At 51.9% G+C, this 26333-nt stretch overlaps 1 protein-coding gene across 2 annotated transcripts in view; it reads left to right on the forward strand.

Annotated features, from left to right (window-relative positions):
- The first annotated feature begins 1024 nt into the window (after window positions 1-1024).
- The window catches only part of RIN3 (Ras and Rab interactor 3), a 136033-nt gene continuing 110724 nt past the window's right edge, over window positions 1025-26333 (forward strand). The window contains exon 1 of one of the 2 annotated variants that reach the window (XM_070775576.1): window positions 1025-1204. In XM_070775576.1, coding sequence (XP_070631677.1) covers window positions 1161-1204 — 44 coding nt within the window. In that variant the 5' untranslated portion in view covers window positions 1025-1160. Of the gene's footprint in view, window positions 1205-17846; window positions 18228-26333 lie in introns of those variants that run through there. The other variant, XM_070775577.1, reaches the window with a different exon arrangement.

A 26333-nucleotide genomic window follows, 5' to 3' on the forward strand; every position in this document is an offset into this window, starting at 1 on the left:
GACCAGAGGGTCTCAATTGGGATGATTGTGGCCACCGGGGGGATATTTGACAATGTCTGGAGACATTTTGGGGTTATTACAAGGAGACGGTGATGCTACAGGCAGAGTGGGCAGAGGCCGTCCTACAAGACACAAGACGGCTCCAACAACCAAGCATTATCTGGCCCCAAATATCAATTGTGCAGAGGCTGAGGAACCCTGCATTAGACTGAGGTCGCTCTGTAGGTCACTCTGTAGTGCTGACCAGTCGCTGTGAGATATTCTGAGGGCAGCCCGGGCTCAGGGGGCATTTTTGAGTGCCCAGGCCTTTAGAAGAGAGGCCTCCTGGTCCCACTAGAGTAGCTGTAGTTGTATTTGTGTAAACTGACTGGCTTTCTCCCTCTGCTCTGATCTAGGCGTGGTACCTAGAATAGGTGAATTAGATGCCTGGCTTGATGGAGGAACAGACTACCTTGTGAGGTAGTGAGTCCACCGTCAGTGGAGGTATTCAAGAGAAGGCAGCGTGGCCACCTGTCAGAGACGTGGAGGAGGCGCCCTGCCTCTGGTCTGGAGCTGTGCTACGGCATTTTGAGCCTGCTTCGGGCAGGAGGTAAAGCGCGAGAGTGCTCTGCGTAGAGCTCTCGGCTTCCCCACCTGCCGGTCCGGAGCGGAAGCGCCTTGCGTCCCACGGGACTGTCCACCAAGCTGCAAACTTTTCTCCAAGTTTTTCTCCCCGGTCTCCGGGAGCCGCCGGAGCGGCGCAGGCAGCACCCCGCGGCTGGGCGCTCCGACCCGACGCCGCCCGCCACAAGGCCCGGCCCAGCCCAGGGGGCGCGGCTGCGGGGTCTTCCGAGGGCCCCCGGGGGTGGGGGTGGGGGGCTCCGGGCCGCGAGCCGCTGCCGAAAGGCTTTTGACAAAAAAAAAAACCCTTGACCACCAAGGCCAACCTCTTCCTGAAAGCCCCGCTCGCTCCGATACAGGAAGTGGAGGGAGCGAGGGCCCCAGAGCGCGGCGGCGGCTGCGGCGGTGGCTTTCCGACTCGGCGCGGGGCTGGCGGCGGTGCCCGCCCGGGCCCTTCCCCAGGGCAGCAGCGGCAGGGGCATGCGGGCGCCCGGGCCCCCGCGGCCCGCGCCGCCCGGCGCCTGAGCCCCTGCCTTCACGGTCCCGGAGCTGCCGGCGGCATGATCCGACGAGCCGGGGCGCCCGAGCGCGCGGACCCCGTGGGGTAAGTGCGGAGCCGCGGCGCCCCCTTCTCCCTCGGTGTCCCCGGGCCCCTCTCGTTCCGCGTCCCTCCCGCCCCCGAGAGCGCTCGGAGCTCCGGAGTAGCGCGGCCGCGGGACTTCGGGGTGTTGGACTGAGACCGAACCCCTGGCCACGGCTCGGGCCGGTCCCCCCGGTACTGCGCGGAAGGGGGCGGCCCTGGTGCCTCTTCAGGACCCAAGACTTGGCGAAACTTTTAAACCCAGATGTTGCTCGCCGGAAAACCGGCCGGCACGTCCGGGGCTAGGTTGGTGGGTATCTGAGGGTCGTCTCTATCTGTCAGAGCCGAAGCGGAGGGGCTGTGTGATCGCGGCCCCCTCCCCGTGTTCTGGTCTCGCCTGAACTTCAGATGCGATCACCGCGGGCCGGGCCCCTCCAGTCTCTCGCGCCCGCCGCTTCGCCTGTGTCCCGCGCGCGTCCTCGGGTGCTGGCGCTCGGCCGCGCGTGGGGCCGAGGACCCGGGTCCCCGTAAGTTTGGACACGCCCGCGGCCTAATAGCCCACCCGCCCGCCAAGACCGGGGACCCACCGGGATCCCCTCCCCCACCCCTCTTTTGGATTCCCGGACAGTGACCTTCGGACCGGCCTTTGCGAAGCCTGGGGCTTGGGGAGGGTCCAGGGCGCACGAACTGCGCGTGGCCTTAGGAATCCCCTACGGGAGGGAGGAGGCGCTGCTTGGAATGCATGAAGCCAAACCGGTTTGGGAACCGGCTTTCGGGAGGGGTCTCCAGCGTCTGGTTTCTTGTCCCCCACCCCAACTCGCACCCTCGGACTTCTGGACATTGCTTAGGGCTGCCCTCTGAAGTAGATTCTTTCGATCAGCCCAGCCCAGCAGGCGCCCAGGGAAAGCTTCAGTGGGTTGAAGAGGTTCCTGTTCAGAGGCAAATTACTGGGCAAACCTCTTAGAACCTTTCTGGGGATGAAGGATGGTGGGCGCCCTGGGGGAAGCCAGGCTCGAGCGACTTCTGTGATGGGCACCCAGTTGCTGCCTGGCCTAGCTCTGTGACCTCAGCTCCGCGGGCCTCAGTTTTCCCCAGTGGTAAAACCAAGCGACGGGCTGTTCTCGGGCAGCCCCGAATTGGGGAGCAGCTGGAGGTAACTGGCCCTAGGCTAGTGGGAGGGGTGTCTCAGAGGAACCGGAGAGCACTAGGTCCGAATGCCTCCGCCCTCCCCCTCCCCCATTTCCGTCCTAGCCTGGATCCTTTCCCTTGGAAGTGGAAAGACAATTGTCATCCGCTGGAGGAACTGGAAATTTTGTTGGGGAGGGCGCCCCCCCAGAACCAAATATCTACCACATCCAGTACTGATGGGTGGACCTAGGAGGAGATTCCCAGGGAGGAAGGCGAGGTGAGGGGCCAGGGTCCCGAACTCTGTGACTTCCTATAATTGTCCCAGGTTGACCTCTCCTTACCCACTTCCTCTTGCCTTTCTCTGTTTATTACTGGGTCAGTTATTAATACTTAACCTCTCTGTGCCTCATTACTTACCTAGAAAATGAAGATAAGTAATAATAACTACCCTTCAGAGTTGTTTTGAGGATTAAATGAGATAATGCATAAGAAGTTTTGCACCTGGGGCGGAGGGCAAACTTTTAATAGTTATTATTATTATGGCTATTATCATTTGTTGATAACCTCTGTTTGCCGATTGCTTAACTAGGATGGGATGGCCTTGGCCTCATCAGTAAAATGGGGGTAATAATAACACCTGCTTCTTAAGATTGTTATGAGGATTGTTATGAGCTATTTAAGTAGCTATCCACAGGCAACCAAGGATTAACACACCAGTGCAAGCTTACTTTAAACTGTGTGGGGCCCATCCATCATAAATAGTAATTGAATATTGGTTTGTTGCTAAAAAAAAAAAAAAGTTGCTTTATTTAAGAGGATCTTTGGAGTTGGAAGAGTTCTGAGATAGTATCTCATTTAACCTTGCCCCCAGTACAGGAATCCCATTGACAATATTCCTGAAAGGTGCTTGCATACCTCCAGTGATGGGGAACTTACCACCACTGTGGTAGTCTTTCCAATAGATATCAGAGAAAATCTGCCTTCTTCTAACTTGTACCATTAGAAACCCTGTTCAGAGGGACCCAAACCTTCTTCACTCAAATACTAGATGGCAGTTCTCAGTCTCACCCGGGCATCCTCTGTCAGCCCCTGAGCTGCACATCTACCCGTGTTACAGTACCCAAAGATGATGAGGGGCAATCATTTTTGACCCCTTACCCCCAGGCCACCCCCAGAGCCTGCCGACCACTCAGGGCTGGCTTCCAAGTCTTTAGCTGAGCTCAGCTTTCCACCCGGCTCCCAAAGCCCCCTCCTCCTCGCTGGCAGGAGATGGATGTCCAGACAGCTAGGGGAATGCTTCCCACCCCACACCCAGGGGCTTGGAGCGGGTGGCTTGGATGTCAGCCCCCTGGAACAGGAGTATGAGGATTTTGGCAAGCAAGCTCCGTCTGCTTCTTATTGGAAACACCAGCTGGGGAGAAGGAAAATGCAGACAGGCTGCCCAGTACTCTGGATGCAGACACTTCTCTTCCTCTATTCATTCAGTGTTCATTCCACAAGTAGTGTCTGCATTAGATGGAGGAGGGGCCCAGCCTTAAACCGAGCCCCTGCCGGCTTGCAGCTGACCTTCCCAGCAGGAAAGACAGAAAGTTAGGGTTAGGGGTATGGGAGCCCAGGGGAGCTGTTCTGGAGCAGGTGGTTAGGGAAGGCTGCTCCAAGAAAACCCTGTTTAGCTGAGATCTGAAGGAAGTGGGGAGAGTGAGTCAAGCCCCTGAGGGGTGGGGGGTGGGGGTGGTGGTTGGTGTGTCTGACACGGGGAGGCCAGGGAGGCTGGAGTGGAGTAGGGAAGAGGACAGAAAAAGGCTAGCCGGTGGGGTACAGGCTTTGGAGGGTGCTCTAGGTGAGAGGGGCCATGGGTGGGGTTCGCAGAGGGGTTACCTGACTTGTATTTGGATTGTATTGAGGACAGATTGTGGGGGGAATAGGGGCAGAAGCAGGGGGGCCCCTGTGGTGGCTGAGAGAGAGGGCTGGAGCCGGGGCAGTGGGCAGTGGAGACATGAGAAGCTGGAGCCCCAGGCTTCGCTGGTGGGTTGGAGGTGAGGTGAGGCTGCTGAAGCTGTGACTGTCAGGCGACCAGACACCGGACAGTGGCGGGGTCACTGGGGATGTGTGTGCTCAGAGCCCATACGCTTTCTCGTGTTTGATAAATTAAGGATCTGTTTAAGATTTTATTTGAAAAAAGAGCCCACTCTTGGAAAAAACATGGCCATCACAGACCTCATCCAGTCCCCTCGTATGACAAGGAAACGGAGACCCAGAAAGAGGAAGTGACTTAACCCAAGATCAGGGGAGCTGGGCCCAGAACGCGGGACTCCTGAGCCTTGGGCCTGCAAGGGGTTGCCAGGGCAAGGCCCCAGGCTTGAGAGAGCCCTGGCTGTCTCCCTCATGCCTGATCCATTGTAGGGGTCCTGCCAAACGCCTCAAGGAGCCCCTCAACCACTTCCAGCGCTAAGGTGGGGCTTTTCCTGGGTGAGGCCCACCCAGAACAGCGTCCAGTGATGAATTCAGGGTCCTAGCTACCGCTCAGCTCGCTGACCCCGGTTTCTTTGCTGTCAGGGGCTGATGCTCCCAGATGGTCCTGGCTGGCCCTTAGCTGGGATGCCCACCCCCTTCCAGACCCTAAAAAAGACTGACCCACAGGAAGCAAATGATACCTCACCAGCTTAAGCAAAAGGTACCTTCCTTCACTTCAGGCCCTGAGAAACCCCAGTGCACCCCTGGGAAGTGGAAAGACACCCCTGGGAAGCACATAGGAGGGCAGGGAGTAGGGGTGCAGGGGCCGCTCAGGATGGGAGAGTCTCAGCATGTTTACTCCTGGCCCCCTTCCCATTATCCCTCCCACTTGACGGGCCTTATCCTGGGCCCGGGTCCCTATTTTGTCATCTTTACTCAGGCAGCAAGTGTTAAAATACAACGAGATCACCTGCATTTTAATCCAAGAGATCAGGAAATCAAGTCAGAAACCAACCAGGAATGGGCTTGGTATTTGAAGGGAGCACCCACCCCCGGCCCCCCTCGGGTCTCCCAGGAGCTCCCTTTTACAGACAGGCATCTGGGCTGGCCTGCGGCAAACACAGTTGGCCTCCCAGCCATGGGCCAGAGCAGAGGGAAGGGAAGAACAGGTCCCAGACAACCACAAACACCGTCCTTCAGACCCGCTCACAGATTCCATCTGTCACGGCGAGATTCTGTCCTGAGAGTCGTCCCTCGGTTGTGTCATCCAGGCAGTGACACATAAGCGGAAGTGGGTGGGCAGCCGGGGAGGGGGTGGGGGGCAGGTTCAGGGGAGAGAAGTGCCCGAGCCAAGACTTTGAGGTGGGAAGTGTAGAGTGGGCCTGGGAGGGAAGGAATCTGCCCCCCAAGTTATCAGGCAGTGGAGTTGAAGGGAGCAGGGAAGGCCAGCTTTGGCCAGGGAGAGGTTGGCAGGAGTATGAAGAGGACTGCTCACCAGGCCCCATTCTTTGCCCAGGATACTCTAGGGGTTCGGGGCACCTGTGTGCCTAGAAAGAGCCCAGTTATGGGGGAGGCAACCCAGAAAAGACCCAGGCCAGCTCTGGATCACAAATAGACATACATCTTGGCTGAAAGAATGAGGTCAGCTGGGTGTACAGGATCTGGGGGGACCCTGGCTGGTCAGGAAGGCTTGTGGTCCACTGAGAAGCTGGGAAAATGATGTGTGTGTGTGTGTGTGTGTGCACGTGTGTATGTCTATCAGTCAGGGTTGCCAAATTATCTTTTCCAGGGCAGCACTGTTCTTATTCTGAGATTAGGTCTTCTTGCTGTATTAAGCCTCCTTTCTTTTATGAAATGATCGGGCACATTGATGGTAGTTGTTAGTTTTTAATGTCTTTTTGTCAAAAGAAGAAGTTGCTGGAGGAAAGTCTGAGAAACACTGCTTGAGCTGCTTCAGTGGAATTTATCCATTTTGTTCCCCCTTCACCCCCTCTCCAGAAGGTCGGCCTGGTGATATGGCTCTTTGCTGATTTTGAAGATGCTTCAGGACCTGCATGCTAAGAACATCAGTAGGGCTGGAGGATATCCTAGGGTCCCACGCTGCTCTGGGGTTTGGGGTTTTTTCTAGGGAGTAAGTCCCTTACTCTCCCTGGGCCTCAGTTTCTCTACCTGAAAAATGAACTCAGTAATCTCTAAGACCCTGCTCTATCTGACTCAGTGATTCCCTGAATTACTGGCCAACAGGCAGCAGAAGCTGGTATCCTGGAGTGATATAGGAGTGCCAGTTGGAGATGAGACAGCTCTTCCTTCCTCTGATGTTTCCTCTGGAACATACTTTCATAAGAAACAAAGACCCAGAAAGGAGACTTCTGGGTCATCACCCTGATCAAGTGCCTGGAAGAAAGTGTCTTTTCACTGGTGTGGGGTGATTTTTGAAAAACTCATTTTGAAAAAAAAGAAGTGTACTGGTTTGGGGAGCCCGCTTTGGGGAGAGGCCCCTGGCTTCCTGGTAGCACTGGCCGCCTGGTCGGTGAGTTGGGAAGGCTCCTTGGAGGGGCTTCTCTGAGTGTGAGTGGATGTGCACGAGTGGGCCCTGCTCTGGCCCGCTGGTGTGGAACCGTGGGGGTGCGGACGAGGTGGCAGGCGGCCTGTTGTCACGGGGTTCCTGGCTGGGAAGGCTGCTCCTGACAGGGTTTGAGAGGGGCATGGTCTGAGGAAGGGCTCAGGACGGGGGGCTGGACAGGCCCTTCAGCTGAGGGAATGGGGTCCCTGATAGGCAGGCCCAAACTCCTCACAGCATCCCCACTGTTGCCCCGACAGAGCCAGGCCGTCCGTGTGCAGGAGGGAGGGGGGCCCAAGGACACACACACACACACACAAACACACGCACACACACACATACACGCACAGTTATACGGTGAAACCAGCCCTTTGCCTCCTGCCAGGGCAACCTTAGAAGAAAGGAGGTGGATGGGTACAGAGGAGGCCTTCCCTTAGCTGGGATGTCTACAGGGCAGTGGGAGGGCCATACTGACCCCATACCCGTGTGGCCGTCAGCCTCAGGCCTTGAATAGAAGGATCTGGAAACCGCCGGCATGACCTCTGCCTCTGTCTCTCCTCACCTGCCAGTGAGGCCCCCCAAGCAGCCGCACGCTGGTCCCGAGACCAGAACAGCCCTGGTGATCAGGAGCTCTGAGAGTGAAGGCAGGGTCCCTTACCCCATCTTGCCCGTAGCTCCTGGGGGTGCCCCTAGCTCAGTCTGTAAATGTTTGAAGACCCACCCAGCCTGCTGTGAAATGTCGGTTCCCTTTTAGAAGAAACGGCCTCTGGAGCGGTTGTGGTCAAGGCCTGTTGCTGCCTTCTGTGCGCGGCACCAGCGCTCGCTCAGGCCACATCCTATGGGGAAATGGCGCCCGCCCGAGGTCTAGGCCCCCTGCCTCCCCTACCTGGAGCCAGGCAGCATACATTCCCCTAGAACCTGGTTCCACCCGCCAGCCTGGAGCCCTGGGAGGCTCAGGATTCCAGGAGAGGGAGCTGGGAGCGGTGAGAGGCTGCCCTAGAGGGGCTCTCCTAGGGGACACTTACCTCCATGAACGTGGCCCCCATTTCATCACTGACTCTGGGATCTTTATCAAAGCCAAGAAGTTTTTATTCCCTAGTTAAGACATGGGACTTCAAATGCCAGACCCCATCCCAACTCCTTGACTAACAACATTCAATACGAGGTGTCAGGGCTGATGAAAGGGCCTGTTTCCTCAAGGCAGAAAGAGAAGTAAGGGGGATGGAGAGGGACAGCCCAGAAGAAGAAGAGGAGACCCCAGGGGTAGCAGAGATACATTCCCCTCCTGCACAGATTTTCCCAGGGCTGGGTTGTTCCCTGGGTTAATAAATGTGCATCTTCACCCACCTCCAGGGACCAAGGAAGTAAAGGACTTTGCATATGAAATTCACAATCTGATGATCTCTGGCTAAAGGAGAAAGCGCTCAAGAAGGAATACACTGGGGATTTCTTTCCCCACCCACCGTAGCCCCAGCCCCCTTAATCTCAATCAGTGACAGAGATGGATACTGTACATTTCCCTGGGGATGCTGCAGTTCAAGGGCTTCCTAGGTGGTGCTAGCGGTAAAGAACCCACCAAAGCAGGAGACATAAGCGATGCCGGTTTGATCCCTGGGTCAGGAAGAGCCCCTGGAGGAGGGCCTGGCAACCTGCTCCAGTATTCTTGCCTGGAGAATCCCCAGGGACAGAGGAGCCTGGCGTCCTGGTGGGCTACAGTGCATAGAGTCACCAAGAGTCAGACAACTGATGCAGCTTAGAACGCACGCGTTGCGGTTCAAAGCAAAGACTTAGCTCTCTACCAGTGGCACCTGATGACAGCATTTGTTATGCTTGCTTTTTTCTGTTCATGTCATTTTGACAGAGCAACTGTCTAAGATATATTCAGGTTTTTTTTTCCCCAATGAAACTATCGGGGAAACCAGTGAAATCTCAGCCATTCTCACCCATCCATCCATGCAGCCAGCTCTCCATCTCTCCATCCCTTTATCCCACCATCTGTTCCCCCCCCATACCCATCCATTCAGCAAATATTGGTTGGACATCTAGGAGTTTTCAGTTCATCTACTTGGGAAAGTAAGCGAAATATGCACTTAATTGTAGGGCACTGTGTACAAAGGTGCTGAGGCTCTGTTACACTTGGCTGTGGTGAGCAGGAAGGACTCCCTGGCAGAGGTGGCATCTGGATTAGGTCTTGAAGGATAAATAGGAATTTTTAAAAAATTATTTATTTGTCTATTCATTTTCAGCTGTGCTGGGTCTTGGTTGCTTTGTGCAGGCTTTCTCCCGCTGTGATGAGCTGGGGCTGCTCCTCGATGCAGAGCACGGGCTCTTCGGCATGTGAACTGGTGGCCGCAGCTCCCCGGCTCTAGAGCACAGGCTCGGTAGTTGTGTGCACGGGCGTAGCTGCTCCACCGCATGTAGGATCCTCCCGGACCAGGGATCGAACCCGTGTCTCCGGCACTGGCAGGCAGATTTCTTTACCACCAAGCCACCAGGGAAGCCCTGGATGAGTGGGATTTTAACTGAAATCGGAAAGGGTATCTTAGGAGAAAAGCACCAAGAGGGAAAGTAGAAAGGACAGGCTGTGTGTGGGAGCTCTGAAGAGCCTCGTTTGGGGACAGGGAAGAAGGGTTCTTTGTGCGATGGGTCTGGAAAAGGAGTCGGGGTCATTTGGCTACAGGTGGAGGAGCTGAATTTGACCACAGGTCTGCTCTGCCTCTTAGAGCTGGGCAACCCCGGGCAAGTCCCTGCCAGGACACCTTCCTCTTCCTCCTCTCCAAGCAGAGCGATGATCCCTGCCTCACAGGGTTGTTACATGAGAGGATGTTCTTAGTTATTTGGGCTGTGAGACCAGGTAAGGGCTGCTGCCTGTCTGTGTATGGTGTGTGTGTGTGTGTGTGTGTGTGTGAGTGAGCCCGTGTGCATACGCATGCTGTTGATTTTCAAAACAATATTTTATATCTGAAGAAGTTCACACATAGACATAAAAAATAGTAAAATGTAAAGCATCAAGCACGTCATTTTTTGAGGCTACCCTAGTCCAGCTGCATGTTTCTTTCATGTGCATCTCTGGTCCATTGTTTTGAGCACTGTGTATTTGTTAGTTTGTGTTCCTCTTTGTTTACTGAGTGTTATTTCCTGTATGTGTTTCTGCATGCTGTATGTGGAGGTATATTGTCTAACTATCATCTTTGATGACCTCATCATATTATGATCATATTAATGGTTGGAGTAGGTATAGACATATGTCAACTTTTTTTTAAAGTTCCCTCTGTTTTAAATGAAACTCCTGAAAACTTTTATGGGTCTAGGGTTTGGGGACCATTTCATTGTCATCTGCCATCATCTTGGAGTATTTGAGTTCAGGGGTGAAGCAGAGCCTGTTGATTGGCCCCCTGAATTTTAGTTGGGTGTAAATTTTTAGGTAGACACATCCCAATTTCCTTTCAGCTAGATGTGGCTATGAGATTGGGTTTGGACAGAAAAATATATGGGGAATAAGGTTTGCTTGGTGATGTCCTTAAAGGGAAGGCTCATGCCCTTCTCTTTTCCTCTTTCCTCTTGGCTGGAATATAGACATAATGGCTGGACTTGAAGCACCCATCTTGCACTCTGGGGTGAATTTGAGAATGGAAGTTATGCAGAGTAGAGCAACAATATAATATATAAGTATAGTAAGGCTCTCAGACATGTTGGTGTGTCATCCCAGCCCTGTATTACTTACTCAGATTTGTGTATGAGAGAGGAATACATATCTACCTTACTTAAATCACTGTTGTTTAAAATTTTCTATCACAGACAAAGTTAATCCTGACACACACAAAAATTTATCCCTTGCCACATGGAACCAGAGTATATGCCAGAAACGCTAAAGCTGCTTTTCAGGGCTACATGCAAGCCTTTATTTCCTAGTGGAGGTGAGAAGGAGGAAAAGGGGCAGAGGGGACAGATGTTTTGCATAGACTAAGACTCTTATTTCAAGGACTACATTACAAACTTGTTTTTCCTATTGGGTGTTTGTGAGTTTTAGATTTCACCAGAAGCTTCAGACTAGTTATTCTGGTTTAAGTTCTGACTCTCAAACTTCACACTTTGACAAGGCTAAATACTGCTGAGCAAGGCAGCCATGTCTCTTCCCTCAGCCTCAGTTTCCTCATCTGTACTTTACTTTTTCCCAAATACGTTGGCTTTTAAAAAATATGTATTTATTGGCTGTGTTGGGTCTTAGTTGCAGCTCACAGATCTTTGGTCTTTGTTGCGGCATGCAGGATCTCTAGTTGAGGCATGTGGGATCTAGTTCCCTGACCAGGGACCGACCTCTGGGGCCCCTGCATCATTGGGAGCCCAGAGTCTTAGCCACTGGACCACCAGGGAAGCCCCCTTCATCTGCGCTTTAGATGGAGAAACTTCCTGCCTGTGCCGACGTTCTGAGATTGGTTCTCCGACCAAACCAGCACAAGAAAGGCTGGGGGCCTGCTCCGAACAGTGCTTGCTTGTATCCTTGATGGCTGCCACCATTCATTCATTCTTTCATTGCTTCTTTATTGAGCACTTACAGGTGCCAGGCTGGGTTTGTGCTGACCGCTGGCCACTAGAGGTCTTGGGTGGTCACCTCACTTCTCTGCTCAGCCTTGGGAAAGGTTTGCCCTGAGATGGCCAGGGCTGGCCTTCCCTTTTTAGGGGTAGCAAAGACCCATTTGGAGCCTGTAAGACCCTGCTCTGAGCTGCCCTCCCACAGCCCAGGATCATGCTGTCCATCTACCCCCAGGTATGGGGAGGCCTCGAGGGCCTTGGTCTAAGAGGCCACAGGTATTATCCTGGGATTGAGCAGAGTGGGCCGTCTTGAAAGGCTAGGCAATTGCCTTTGAGGTAGTTTGAAAGGCAGGCAGGTGGCTTCTTTCCACGAGCCAAAGTAGCCCCCATCCTTGGCCCTATCATTGTCAGGCATCAGAGCTCAGTGTGGGTCTGGTGACCCCATAATCCAGCCCCTGCTCACAGATAAGGCTCAGAGAGGGGATGTGGTTGCCCCAGATTCTCACAGCTGGACCCAGGCTGTTTCCACGGCTTTGTGCAGGCGCCTAGGCTGCTCCTTCACGTGAGGCCCTAGAGGTGGGGGGACAGTCACATCGGCGTCACTGGCTGCCTCTCCCTCCAGCCTCTGGGTAGTGCTGAGCTCTTTCCTGCCTCAGGGACTAAGCATACACACCCCACCTCCAGCCTCCTGCAAAAGCCTTCCAGGCTCTCTAGCCTCTAGGGCTGTTGCGTACAATTGTGCAAGTTGCTCACTGCACAAAGGCACCTGCTGAGAGAGGAGCAAGGGGCCCCTGATGTTTCACTCTCTTGCCAAGCCCTGTGTGATGTCAGGTGTGTGTGTGGGGTGGAGGAGGGGTTGTCTGCATCCATGGGAAGCAAGAAGCATCTTTTCCTAATTTACACAAAGGTACCAGGACGCCGGTCAGCGAAGACCCATCAGCCCTGTCCGAGCCTCACTTCTCACGCTGTCACGGTGTATTCTGTCTCTGTGGCTCTGCTAGACTGTAAGCTCTCAGGGCAGAGAGAGTGACTCCTCCTGACAGGTGTGGTTGCCAGATCCACACTGTCCTGAGCATAGAGTGCTTGACTCAGAGAACGCTCAAGCTAAGCAAGAGTAAGGGCTGGAGAGGAGTGTCCCACACAAGGCTTTGTTGAATGAATATATGGCAGGTTAATGCCCAGGAGAGAGGTGGGGAGGGATTGACCAGGATAGATCAGACCAGGCCTCTGGGAGATGGGAAGGGGCCTGCCAGGAGCTTGCAGAGGAGGCTGTGGGCTATGCAAGCCTGAGCAGCAGAGTGAGGAGCGTAACTGGGCAGGCCTTTGAGCTCAGCTCTGGGTGGGAGGCCCTGAGGGTAGAGGCTGTGGCAGGAGAAACCTGAGCCATGCCTGGCCTGGCCCTGGCTCCACTCTGCAGGGCCAGGGCCAAGCGGGCACAGTGTGGGTATTTGCCAAAGCCCCAGCTCCTCCCCAGCCCTTAGACCCCCACCCAGCCGAGTCCTGGAGCCCCTGTCTAGCTTGCACAGCATTGGTCCAGCAGTTACCGGACAACTCACCCTTGTCCCAGAATCCCCAGTCTTGTGGGGCTGCAGGAGCGGCAGGCAATGCAATGCCTGAACGATGCAGGATGGTCCCCTGGACTGCTGGGGTCCCCGGCTGGCTCAGGGGTGTCCCACACAGACTAGAGCACATCTGGGGGAGCTTTGCCGGGGAGGCGAGAGCTGAGCTGAGCTGAGTGACATCTGGGAGTTTCCCAGGTAGCCACGGGGGATGGGGTAACCAGCATGGCCTGGTTGTAGGTCCACGGCCCAGTGTGCCTGGTGTTTGTGCTGTGCATGGACCAGAGGTGACCTGTGCGGGAAGAGGGGACAAGACACCTGAGGCTCTTAGGCTGGAACCTGTAGACCCTGGAGACTGAGACAGTCTCGTCCCCCCATTTTTAAAGTTGGGCTGTGTATTGGTTTCCTAGGGCGGCTGTGATAAAGCAGCACAAACTGGGTGGCTTACAACAATCAGAGTTTGTTCTCGCCATTCTGAAGGCTGGTGTTCTGATCAAGGTGACGGCAAGGCTGTGCTCCCTCTGAGACTCTGGGTGGAATCTTCCTGCCTCTTCTTAGCTTCTGGTGGCCCTGGCGGTCCTTGGGGTCACTTCACTTGCAGTTGCATCACTCCAGTCTCTGCCTGGTCACTGGGCCATGTCCTCCCTGTGTGTCTTCTTGTCAATCCTCTTCTTATAAGGACACCAGTCATATCAACTTAGGGTCCCTCCTGCCCCCATTCTAAAATGACCTCATCTTAACTTACATTGGAGCTTCCCACGTGGCACTAATGGTAAAGAACCCATCTGCCAGTGCAGGACACCATAAGAGACGCAGGTTTGATCCCTGGGTCAGGAAGATCCCCTGGAGGAGGGCATGGCAACCCACTCCAGTATTCTTGCCTGGAGAACCCATGGACAGAGGAGCTTGGCGGGACACAGTCCATGGGGTCAAAAAGAGTCAGACACGACTGAAGTGACCTAGCACGCACATCTTAACTTATAACGTTGGCAATGACCCTATTTCCAAATAAGGTCACATTCTGAGGTCCTGAGGTGCTGGAGGTTAGGACTTCAACATGTCTTTCTAGGGATACAGTTCGACCTATAACAAGGTAGCATTTATATGGAGTAAGCATCTTCTGTGAACTTTTCAATACATTCTGGTAAACATTGACTGTCAGGTAACCACTACTGCAATCAAGATATAGAGCAGTTCCATCACCTTCCAAAGTTCCCCTGTGCCCTTTGTAGCCAGTCCCTCTCCCGCCCAAACCCTGGCATCATCACTCATCTCCATCCATGAGTTTTGATGTTTCGAGAACTTCACACGCATGCTGCCTTTGAGTCTGGCTTCTTCTGGCTGAAGGCATTGGAGACCCATCTGTGTTGTGTGTCTCAGTATTACTTTCTTTTTATTGCTGAGTGTATTTCATTGTCTGCATGTATCACAGTTTGTTTATCACCCACTGTGCCGCATTTGGGTTGTTTCCAGTCTGGGGCAATTGCGAATAAAGCTGCTGCAAACATTTGTGCATAAGGCACAGGTTTTGTGCAGGAGTCACATGGATTGCTTGCACTGGGCTGCTGTGTGAAGAAGGGCATGGGGTTTGGGGGAGAAGCACGTGGGGCAGAAGCTACTGTTGGGGTCGGGGTGAGCAGAGATGGAGGCCTGGACCAGGGTCTTGGCAGTGGGGATGGGGAGACAGGGCGCCCCCAGAGTGTATCTAGGATGGAACCTGGTGGTGGGTTGGGTATGCATCATGAGGCAAGGAGGCTACCTTTATTACCTCCTGCCAGCCCGCACTGCACCTGCCCAGGAGAAGATGCCTGTTCTGTCCCACCGTGGCTGTCTGGATATGAGAACGTTGAGAGGGGAGGAGTACAGCTTAGCGGTTAGGCCATGGAGCAAACCGTCAAGGTTCCCATTCTGTTCTCCGCCTCAGTTTCCTCATCTGTAAAATGGGGTACTAATAGTTCCATACTCTTAGAGCTGCTGTTGTATTACATGAGTTAATGCATGTAAGGAGCTTGGACCGAGTTTGACACGTAGTAGGTGTTCAAGAAATGTGAACCATGTCCCGTGGTCTTTGGAAAGGCCTCAGTGCCTACCCTCTTGTGCACTCCACTTGTCCCCAGGTCTGTCCTGTCTTGCTGTGAGATCTTGAGCTGGCTCCTTGCCCTCTTTGACCATTGCTTCCTGCATTCATGCAATGTGGAGGCACAGAGCCCCCACTGTGTGCCAGGCTCTGTGCAAAGCAGCATGTAGCCCAACAGCCTCCCACAGTAGGTATTTCATGAAGACTTGGCTGTGGGTCCTGCTTACAATACTGTCGGGGGAGGCTGGTGAGAGGCTCTCAGGACACAGGTTTGGGGACTGCCAGAGGCTCCCCTGCAGCTCCTACAAATACCGTCTTCCCCTTTTCCCCTCCAAATCTGTTCTCTGCTCCTAACAGGAACTGCCCATGGTGGCAGCTGGGGAAGCCTCAGCAGCTATAGGGTGGATGCCAGGTGGGGCCCTGGCCTGGGCTCCAGGGCAAGAGGTATGCTGGGTCCCAGTTCAGATGACACAGCAGCTCGCTCCCAGGCTCTGACAGATTCTGGGTTGTGAGCAGGGTTCATGGCCAGGTGGGCCACAGTGGGGGCCAGCCTAACGAAGGGACGTTTGCACCCTATCCTCATTACTCACAGATTCTGCATTTGCAAATCGGCCTGCTTGCTGAGGCTTATTCATAACCCCCAAATCATAGTGCTTTGGAAGTTGTTTACAGCCCTGTGCAGAGTGATGAAAAATCTGAATATTCTGACATGCACGTTCTCATCTGAGAACAAGGTGCCTTCTTGATTCCGTCCTCGTCGTGGTCTGTTATGTTTTTCGAGTTCTCCTGCTTTGGGTTGATGGTTTCGCTGTTTAAAATGTCCCCCAAGTACAGTGCTTCTCTGCTGTCTAGGGTTCCTGAGGGCGAGAAAGCTGAGACGGGCCCCGTGGAGAAAATAGGGGTGTTAGGAGAGCTTCGCTCAGGCACGAGTTAGGCTGTTGGCCGTGAGTTCAAGGTTAATGAATCAATGATACGTATTAAATAAGGTATCTTTGAATAGAAACACACATAAAACAAGATGTGTCCTGATCGGGGGATGGAAATGTTGTGACCAGCGGTTCATGGGAACCTACCCCTGTGTTTTCCCCAGAAGCAGTGGTTCTGTTTCCACTAACTCAGTGTCTGTGGAGAACTTTGTGGAATGTACCGACCACAGATGCTGAGAGTGGACTGTGTGTGCATCGGGTAGATAAGTCAGTCCCAGTCTCTCCACTGCACTGTCTGAATGTCTCTATCAGCAGTTCATTCCTCCGGATTAAGAAGTGCCCGACTTGTGCATGGTCTGTCTTTAAAATGCATGAGTCCTGGAGGGTAGGCACCATCCCTCTGTCCCCGGGCCTTGGTCCTCTCTCCCTCCAGTGAAATTCAAGGCTTGGAAAGAACAGTTTTCAAAGAGGGGAGCAGTCAGTGCTAATATGTCACATTCTGTGATTCTCACAGAAGCGTCCTTCTAAGGAGCAGAGTTTTGATCGAGGCATAAAAATCGGGGACCTGTGGTATTCATGCTGCTGCTGCTAAGTCGCTTCAGTCGTGTCTGACTCTGTGCGACCCCATAGACGGTAGCCCACCAGGCTCCCCCGTCCCTGGGATTCTCCAGGCAAGAACACTGGAGTGGGTTGCCATCTCCTTCTCCAATGCATGAAAGCGAAAAATGAAAGTGAAGTCGCTCAGTTGTGTCTGACTCTTAGCGACCCCATGGACTGCAGCCTAGCAGGCTCCTCCATCCATGGGATTTTCCAGGCAAGAGTACTGGAGTGGGGTGCCATTAATAGTTACAGCAGTTATGTGAAGCCCCTTTGCTTGTTTGTTTTTGTTTTTTTTTGGCTACACCGCAGGGCATGTGGGATCTTACTTCTCTGACCAGGGATCAAACCTGCACCTCCTGCAGTGGAAGCATGGAGCCCTAACCATCGGACTTCCAGGAAATTCCCCAGGCCCCTTTGCTAAGTGCTGTTTCTCAGCTAATCGTCACAGCCCCGTGAGGCTGGGGTTGCAGCGCCCAATTTACAGGCAGGGAAACTGAGGCTCAGCAAGTGACTCAGTGGAAGCCCTCGGCGCTCCGTGGCAGACTCTGAACCTGAATTCAGGTTTACCCGAGTCCAGAGCCTTGGCCTTTGCCCCTGAATTCCCTGTATCCCTGTGTTGCATCCCAAGATTCCAGGACCTGCTGCGTGTCCTAGATCCAGGTGTGCCTGGTCCTGGACGGGGGGGTGCTGCTGGACCCTCCCCAGGCCTGCTGAACCCCCACAGAGGGGGTGACCTCCTAGCCCCCTCCCCAAGTTGGCCATATATGATGGACCAGGTGAAGAAACTCAGAGGTGCAGAGATGGGGGCCTGGGGCCGCCTTCCAGTCTCTCCCTTGTCATCCACTGACAAAGTCACACCCTGTAACCTCCGCCCTCAGAGTCGCTGTTATTGTTGTTCCGTCGCTCAGTTGTGTCCAACTCTTTGCAACCCCATGGACTGCAGCACTCCAGGCTTCCCTGTCCTTCACCATCTCCTGGAGTTTGCTCAGACTCATGTCCACTGAATCGGTGATGCCATCCAACCATCTCATCCTCTGCCGCCCCTTCTCCCGGAGTTGCTGGGAGACACTTTAACCTGGGAGGGGTGGAGTGTGTTTCTTCTCTCCCCACTCCAGTGCCTCCCAAAGGCCCCCAAAGGTAATGAGCCAGAGGCCTCGGCCTCCTCCGCTCTTGAAAACTCACTGCGGCTAACTTCCCTTATGCTCAGGCATCAGGGACCGTGCACCCTGTAAAGTTTGATGGGGGAGGGGACCCAAGCCCTAAAAAGGGCACAGCCCTGGAGGTGGGATTTTGGGGGCGGGGGTGGGATGTCCATCTTGTTTTGGGAGGTGGGCCTGGGCCCAGGAGGTGTGCTGTCAGACAGCGTCAGGACTGCCGAGCTGGGGCGTGCACAGGACCCCGCAGAGGAAATGCGGTCACAACAGCTGTGAGGTGGGTCGCAGGGTGACTCAGTGTCGCCAGGGGCTGGAGGAATGTGACGCCGCAGCAGCTTCCTGCAAGGTGCAGATGTCCAGAGCCTGCCTCCTGGGGGTGCAGGCAGTGCCCCAGCCGGGCAGCATCAGGGGTTGGGTCAGTGTTCACCCCTGAACCCTGGACAGGCCCTGGGCGTGACCCCACTTCTGGTTTAGAAATGGGGGTTCATTTTGTCAAAGCACACCCCTCTGACTCTGCTCATGTTTCACCCTTCCAGCAAGCCTCTGAAAGAGGGAGGGTAAGTATCCTTTCGCTTATCTCATTAGTGAGAGAACTGAGGCCCAGAGAGGGAGGGAGGCTTGCCTGAGGACACACAGCCAGCCTGTGGCTGAGGCTGGAACAGAGCCCGGCCGCCATTCTGGGGTAGAGCATTTTGGGGTAGAGCATTTCCTGCGCCGCTCAGAGCTGTCCAGCATTAGTCGTGTCCGCAGTGACCACAGACAGAGCTACTGTGAAGCTCCAGATGCTGTCGGCATTTTGTCCTCATCGCGGCCTTTCGGGGTCTGTTCTCAGTCTCATTTTACAGACCTTGAAAGGCCGGTCTCAGAGGGAAATTCAGTCAGGCCCCAGACACAAAGGGTGAGGGAAAGAGAAACTTAAGCTTCTCTTAAGTTAGGTAAGGTCCAGCGGGAAGGTCTGGGTGAGGGCGTAGAGAGCCCGAGTCTCCCCTTCTGGGCTGAGACCTGTCCACCACGGGGCCCCTGCTCCCTCCTCCTACCTCCCGCTCCTAAACCCTGGTCAGGCCTGGGAGTGAGGGTCGTGATCTCCTTTGCATTTCCCCCAGATGATGGGGGAACCGCTGAGTAAGCAGCAGCGGGGCCAGAGGCCAAGTTCACGGTGGGACTTGTGGGCTGCCACGTGGCAGGGGCGATTCCGGAGGGAAGGAGGCCAGCAGGGGCCAAGGACGGGCCTCCCCAGAGCTGACGGGCCTCCTGTTTTCCAAACCTGGCCCACGTGGGGAGGAGAAGACAGCAGAAGGAAGGTGGGCGAGGACCCCGGGAGCTCTGTAGGGACAAGCCTGGGGAGGCCTGGGCTGGGATCCATGTGCAAAAGGGACCTTGACCTACAGCCAGCCGTGGGGGCGTGGGCAGCTCCTGAGAGAAGGGGACCTTAAACCCTGGAACAGATGACCGAAGACATGGTCTTCCTGAAGAACTTTCCAAATTGGGCAATGGCTAATGGTCATAGCACTGACATGTGTTGAGTTGTCTTTTTTTTTTTTTAATCTTTTTTCTTTCTGTCTAACTAAAAACAAATCCCGAATACAGTATATGAATTCACACACACTGAAAAGATTTAAACAGTAGAAAAGTCTAGACCCGCATTGTCCAGTACGTTAGCCACTAGCCTCATGTATCTGTTTTACAAATTAAATTAATTAAAGTGAAGTAACAGTTGAACTTGGCCGTAGTGCAAATGCTCAAACCAAGTGTAGCTGATGGCGACTGCACTGGGTGCAGACACAGGACGTTTCCATCACTGCGTTCAGTTCTTTCAGGCAGCATTGGCTGGACCACGAGCAGGGAAAACCCTGCCAGCTGAAAAATAAATTCTGGAATCAATTTGGTTCCTTTGGACCTGTTTTATGTATTTAACTATGTCTGGGTATTCACCTTTCCCAGACGCAATTATTTCTGGTCTGCCCGGCTCCTTGGCCCTATAAGTATGACTGTAGCCTGCCAGGCTCCTGTATCCACGGAATTCTCCAGGCAAGAATAGTGGAATAGGTTGCTGTTTCCTGCTCCAAGGGATCGTCCTCACCCAGAGATCAAACCCATGACTCCCGCATTGCAGGCAGATTCTTTACCATCCAAGCCACCTGTTAGGCCTCATGAGAATGATATTTTGCTTTTTTTCCAAAAGAGGAAACTGAGACTCAGAGAGCTAAGGGACAGGTTGGAACACATTTGTTTTCTAGGCACAGAGGCCCTTTTCTTCCCTCGGTGTGTTCGGGGTAGCTGAGGGGCAACCAAGCTGGGGCTCTGATGATCTTTTCAACTCCCTGCACCGTTTCACTCAGTTGTATGTGAAGGAGAGACCCTGATGGGCACATTGATCTGGGAAGTCTTTCCCCTGGCCATCTTTTCTTCCATTTTAATTGTTTCCTCTGAAATGTTCGTCCATTATTTTCTGATTTTCATAGTAATACACACTCAGTGTAAAAATTTGGAATGTGGAATAACAGTGTCAAGAAGGAGACAGAAATCCCTCAATCCCAGGATTAAGAACCGCTCATGGACCAGTTTATACTCCCACAGGCAGAGCAGGAGCATTCCGGTTCCTCCATGGCCCCAGTCCTTGGTCATGTAGGTCTGCCTCATGACAACTGTTCTCACAGGCTCCTCAAGTTTTAATTCCAGATTCTCTGATTTCTCTGCTCTTGAGAAGCTTTTCAGATGCTCACTGGCCATTTGGATGGTCTCTGTGTTGAGTGCCAGCTCAAGCCTCTTGCCCATTTTTCTATTTGTTATTATTTGTCTTGTTTTTTCCTTATCAGTGTGTAGAAATTCTATGTATAATCTAGTTCTGAGCACTTTGTGTTACAAGTATCTTCTCCCACACAGGGCATAAATTTCACTGTCTTGATGGTATCTTGATAAACAGTCTTCATTTTAATGCAGTCAAACTTAAAATTTTATTTAAGGTTGAGGTGTGTGTGTATGTGTGTGCACCGTTTTAAGAAGTCGCTTTTCCATCAGATTATGAAAGTATTCTTTATTTTCTTCTAGAAGCTTTTTGTTTGTTTGTTTTGCTTTTTACGTTTTATCAGAACAGAGTCTTCCTGGAACTGATTTTTGTATAAGCTGTGAAGAATGGATCACGTTTATTTTTTTCCCATGCAAATAGCTAGTTGTCTCAGCACACTTTGTTGCAAAGTTTGTCCTTTCTCAGTGTTCTACTGAGACCATATGTACCTCAAGTGACTGTGTTGGGGGATCTATTTCTGAACTTGTCTTGTCTAGTCCACTGACCTATGTGCCTGTCCCTGCCCCAATACCATACCTTCTTCATCACTGTAGCTCTATCATAAGTCTTGATTTCCAGCAGCCCAAATCCTACCCCCTTCTCAAGTATGTCCTGGATGATCTTGGCACTTTTCACAGAACACTTTTGGGGTTCTAATTGGAATTGCACCGATTCGTTCAATCAGTTTGCATAGGATTCATACCTTGAGAGTGTTAAGTCTTCTGCTCTGTGGACGAGATCTGCCCTCCGTCTCTTTCTTGTATTGTATGTTTATAATGTTTAATAATCATACATTGTGAATAAGACTCTGGAGGGATTTCGCAGGGTGATTAAGAACACAGACTCTGAGATGGCCAGGGTTCCAGTCTCAGCGTGCCACTTTCTGTAGCTTCAGTGAGTTGCTTAATTTCTCTGTGTCTCAGTTTCCCCCTCTGTAAAATGGGAGCAATAACCGGCGTTATCTTGTAGGGTCATTTGAAAAAGTCAACTTAGTTAATGTATGTGAAGCAGTTAGAGCAATGCCTGGCACAGAAATCTCTGGAAACGTTATTTATGTTTGAGTAGGTAAAACATTTGCAGGATTCAAAATAAAAATATATATTTTAAAAGTTGTGATTTTTTTCAAATGGTTTAGGATTGAAAGGACATCTTTATAGAGGTTAATGCCGCAGACTGCATCAAGGCTTTTTCTGCACTATTTCAATATTTGCATGTTTCTTGAATGAAAAAAAAAATTAAATGAAATAGCCTTCCCACCTTTGCCCCCCACGTGCCTGTTCCCACCCCTGCCCCACGAGTTGTTAGTTTCTTGTGTGTTCCTTCAGAGTGACTTTTTGCAAATACAAATAAGCCTTTTTTTTTTTTCCAACCAGAGAGCACAGTCTAGACGCTCTTCTGTACTTTGCTTTTGTCACTTAAGGACATATCCTGAAAACCTTTCCGTGTCAGTATGCAGAGAGCTTCCTTGTTCTTTTTCTTTTTTTAAGTTGCATAGTATTTACAGAGGCCTTATGTTTGTTGATTTGTTGCTGTTGTTTAGTCACTAGGTCGTCCGTCTGACTCTTTTGCGACCCCGTGGACTGTAGTCCACCGGCTCCTCTGTCCATCGGATTTTCCAGGCAAGAATACTGGAGTGGGTTGCCATTTCCTTCTCCAGGGGATCTTCCTGACCCAGGGATTGAACCTGCATCTCTTGCATTGACAGGCAGATTCTTTACCACTGAGCCACCCCAAGAAGGCACAGTTCTCTAGATCTGCATGTACAGAACTCAGCTCAGTTTCACATCTGAAACCCCGTTAACGAGAATTTTTTTTTTCAAAGTTCCAAACTGCTTTGATCGTTTTTCAGATGGGTGATATTGTCCCATGGTTGAAATCCAAAAGGTGCAAAAGGATGTACGGTATTTATTTCTGATCGTGCTGGGTCTTTGTTGATGCATGGCTTTTCTCTAGTTGTGGCAAGTGGGGGCTACTGTCTAGCTGCAGCGTGCAGGCTTCTCACTGCAATGGCTTCTCTTGTTTCAGAGCATGGGCTCTAGGTATTCCATCTTCAGTATTTGTGGCTCCCAGGCTCTAGAGCACAGGCTCAGTAGTTGTGGTGCACGGGCTTCGTTGCTCCGAGGCATGTGAGATCTTCCTGGACCAGGGATGGAACCCATCTCGTGCATTGGCAGGTGGACTCTTTACCACTGAGCCACGAGGAAAGCCTGGCATCAGAGCACCTTAACGTGCACGTATCACAGAGATGCACGGGGCCTGTCCATCACCCTCAGTGACTTGGGTTCTTGTCCCCACTGCTTTCAGCTTCAGTCTCAGCCAGAAGTTGGTACCCCAAATTCTGTCTTCTCTAGTAACCACTTCCATGTTCAGTGAAATTTCCCAGGAGTTTTTAAGGGGGCGGAGGGAGGGAGGGAATGTCAGTGCTTTTTCACTGTGTGTGGCTATTATTGTAAGTATTATTGTGAAAAGTCTAGAATGGTGTCGGTCCATAGTAGATGCTCAATAAATTACTGGATGAATGAATGTATGATAATAACCTCAATGAATGTTTGCTGTATGTCAGGCACTACCCTCAACAATTCCGTAAGGCAGTAATGCTTATGTTTCCCATTTTAAATGTGAGGAAATTGGGACAGAATTGTTTGGTCATGTGCCAAGGCCACCATGCTGGGATTCCAACCCAGGCTGTCTGGTTCCCAAGCCCATGCTTAAACTGCTAGTCGACATACCCCTCAAGGCCTAATCGCACATAGCACTGGGGCCAGAATGGGTACCATCACCTATGAAGCAGGTTCTGACGGCAGTGGACAGTCCTAGCCTAGGCTGGGATTGGGGGAGGGAGGTCAGCAGGATGAGCAGGCTGACCTGCCCATCAGGCTGGGTTCAAGGGACTGGCTGGGGTATGGAAAGAGACTGGGACCCGTGAGCCAAAGGTTATAGAGGGAGAATGGAGGAACTGTCTCCCAGTTCTGGGAAGGCTGTGGGCATCAGGCAGGCAGCCCGGAGGGCAGGGCTGGGAGCCAGGTGGGCCTGACACACACCGGGCAGCAGAGGCCTGCAGCACACAGGTGTGGAAAGTTTGAAGGCCGTGGACCCACTCAATCCCTTGATGTGGGCTGTGACGTGCGAGCTGAGACAGCCAGACCTGTTCTCAGCACTTCCGGGGCCCGGAAGACTTGCTTGAGCTGACTTCCCCTCGGTGAGGCTGTGGGCAGGGGCCCTCCAAGTCTGGTCCCAGCTTCCCAGGGGGCACCCACCGAGGGTCGGGGGCTTAAGCTGCACCCTATGCCCTACCTCATCTCAGAAGGCCTTTTGGTCTCCCAGTGAGGAGACACCTAGGGAACTCTCTCACAACAGATCCCCAGTGACTGTGGGAACCCACCAGGGCCTCATGCAGTTATCTGGCCCATGGAACTGGGCTGGAAGCATTGGTTGAGCATTTGCAGATTATATACATGTGAGCGATGCTGATTCTGCGACTAGCTGCCTCTCTTCCGTCTCCACGTGATTCCAAAGGCTGGGCCAGAGGTGGAACCAGGCGGCAGCTGTGGCTCAGCTTTCACAGGTCCAGGAAAAAGCATTTGGTGGAGCGGAAGCCACAGAGAAGCTGGCCTGGCTGCCTACCTTCTCTCAGACTGTCTGCTGGGCCAGAGCCAGTCTGGCTTGGCAGAGAGACTTCAGATGGTATGAGCTAGGGGTCTGCGCATCACGGAATGCATAGTGCTGGAAGGAACCCCAGTCTCAGGTCTCATCCACGCTCAGACAATGCATAGCCCAGTACCCAGCCCGTGGCTGACAACAGTAGGCGATCCCAGCAGACTTTCTCTACCGAGCCTTTAGTGTAATAGTCTGGGCAGCTGCTGCCCATCAACTGGAGTTCACAGGGAAATTCAACCTACTTGCCATTCCAAATCTACAGCAGTCTTCTCATTTTACTGAAGAAGCCGCTGAGCCTGGAGATGGGAAGTGAGTGAGTGGCCAAAGGTCTCAGCGTGAACAACACAACCAGACCATGGTCTCTTGAGTCTGAGCTGTGTCATTTCCTTTGTGTTGTCCCTGTTATCCTGATGAAAACAGTATCTGCATGTAATTACTCATCTCCTAAGCTCTTTTTGTCTCCTTTCATCTCCACATTGTGATCCCAACCTCAGAATTCAAAAGAGTTGCCCATAGTTCCCCAAGAATGTTGTATACGTAGCTGCAGAAAAGCTGAGCTGTCTTAGGTCATGTTAACAGGAGTAGACTATCTAGATTGAGAGAGGTGATGGTCATGCTCCTTTGTGAGCTGCTCAAACCACACCTGGGAGATTATTTCCTAGCTTGAGACTCTGCATTTCAGAGGTAGAAAGACAGAAGGATACTCAGCACACTCAGGAGGATAAAAACAGTACAATGAAGGGGTTCAAAACCACTCCATAATTTATGGTCAGTTGATTTTCAACAAGGGTGCAAAGAAAATTCATTGGGGAAAAAATAATCTTTACAACAGACGCTGCTGGGACAACAGGATCAGTTCAGTTCAGTTCAGTCGCTCAGTCGTGTCTGATTCTTTGCGACCCCATGAATCGCAGCATGCCAGGCCTCCCTGTCCATCACCAACTCCTGGAGTTCACTCAGACTCACGTCCATCGAGTCAGTGATGCCATCCATCCATCTCATCCTCTGTCTTCCCCTTCTCCTCCTGCCCCCAATCCCTCCCAGCATCAGAGTCTTTTCCAATGAGCCAACTCTTCACATGAGTTTTAGCATCATTCCTTCCAAAGAACACCCAGGGCTGATCTCCTTTAAAATGGACTGGTTGGATCTCCTTGCAGTCCAGGGGACTCTCAAGAGTCTTCTCCAACACCACAGTTCAAAAGCATCTCCAAATGCAAAAGGAGGAGGTTGGACCCTATCTCACATTGTATGCAAAAATTAATTCAAAATGGAACAAAGACCTAAGTGTAAAAGAAGAAAACAGGGGTAAATCTTCATGATCTTGAACTAGATGTTGGTTTCTTAGCTATGACACAGAAAGTACAAGCAACCAAAGAGAAAATAGGTAAATTGGATCTCACCAAAATTAAAAAGTTTTGTGTTTCAAAGGACACCGTCATCTTTTCATCAGGAAAATTAAAAGACAACCCACAGAATGGGAGAAAATATTTGCAAATCGAACACTTTATATAAGGCACTTAAACATAGGATATATAAAGAACTTACAACTCAATAATAAAAAGATAATCTAATTCAAAACAGGCAAAGAATCTGAAAAAAAATTTTTCTAGAGAATATGTACAAATCATCAATCATTAAGATTCTCAGTGTAGTTTTACATCAGAGAAATATAAGTCAAAATCACGATGAGACATTCACTGAACTTTTGTGATGATTGTCTCATGATGTGAGTTAGCCAGATCATTATTCTGTACACCTTACACTTATACAATGATGTATGTCAGTTATATTGCAGTAAAACTGGAAGAAAGAAACACAGTGAAATACAACTTTATACCCACTAAGATGGCTATAACAATAAAGATAGCTAATAACGGGGCTTCCCTGGTAGTCCAGTGGCTAAGACTCTGCGCTCCCAATGCAGGGGCCCTGGGTTCAATCACTGGTCAGGAAACTAGGTCCCGTGTGCCACAACTAAGAGTTCTCACACTGCCACTAAAGATCCTACATGCCTCAGCGAAGAGTGAAGATCCCACATGCTACAACTAAGATCCAATGCAGCCGAATAAATAAATAATAAATATTTCAAAATGATAATAACAAGTGTTGATAAGAATGTGGAGAAATTGGGACCCCCCCCTGCCCCGCACTGTCAATGGGATGTAAATTCTTTAGCCATTTTGGAAAAACATCCTGGCAGTTCTTCACTTGCTAAATATAG

Source organism: Bos indicus, chromosome 21 (genome assembly GCF_029378745.1).
Source record: "Bos indicus isolate NIAB-ARS_2022 breed Sahiwal x Tharparkar chromosome 21, NIAB-ARS_B.indTharparkar_mat_pri_1.0, whole genome shotgun sequence".
In the NCBI taxonomy this organism is placed as follows: Eukaryota; Metazoa; Chordata; class Mammalia; order Artiodactyla; family Bovidae; genus Bos; species Bos indicus.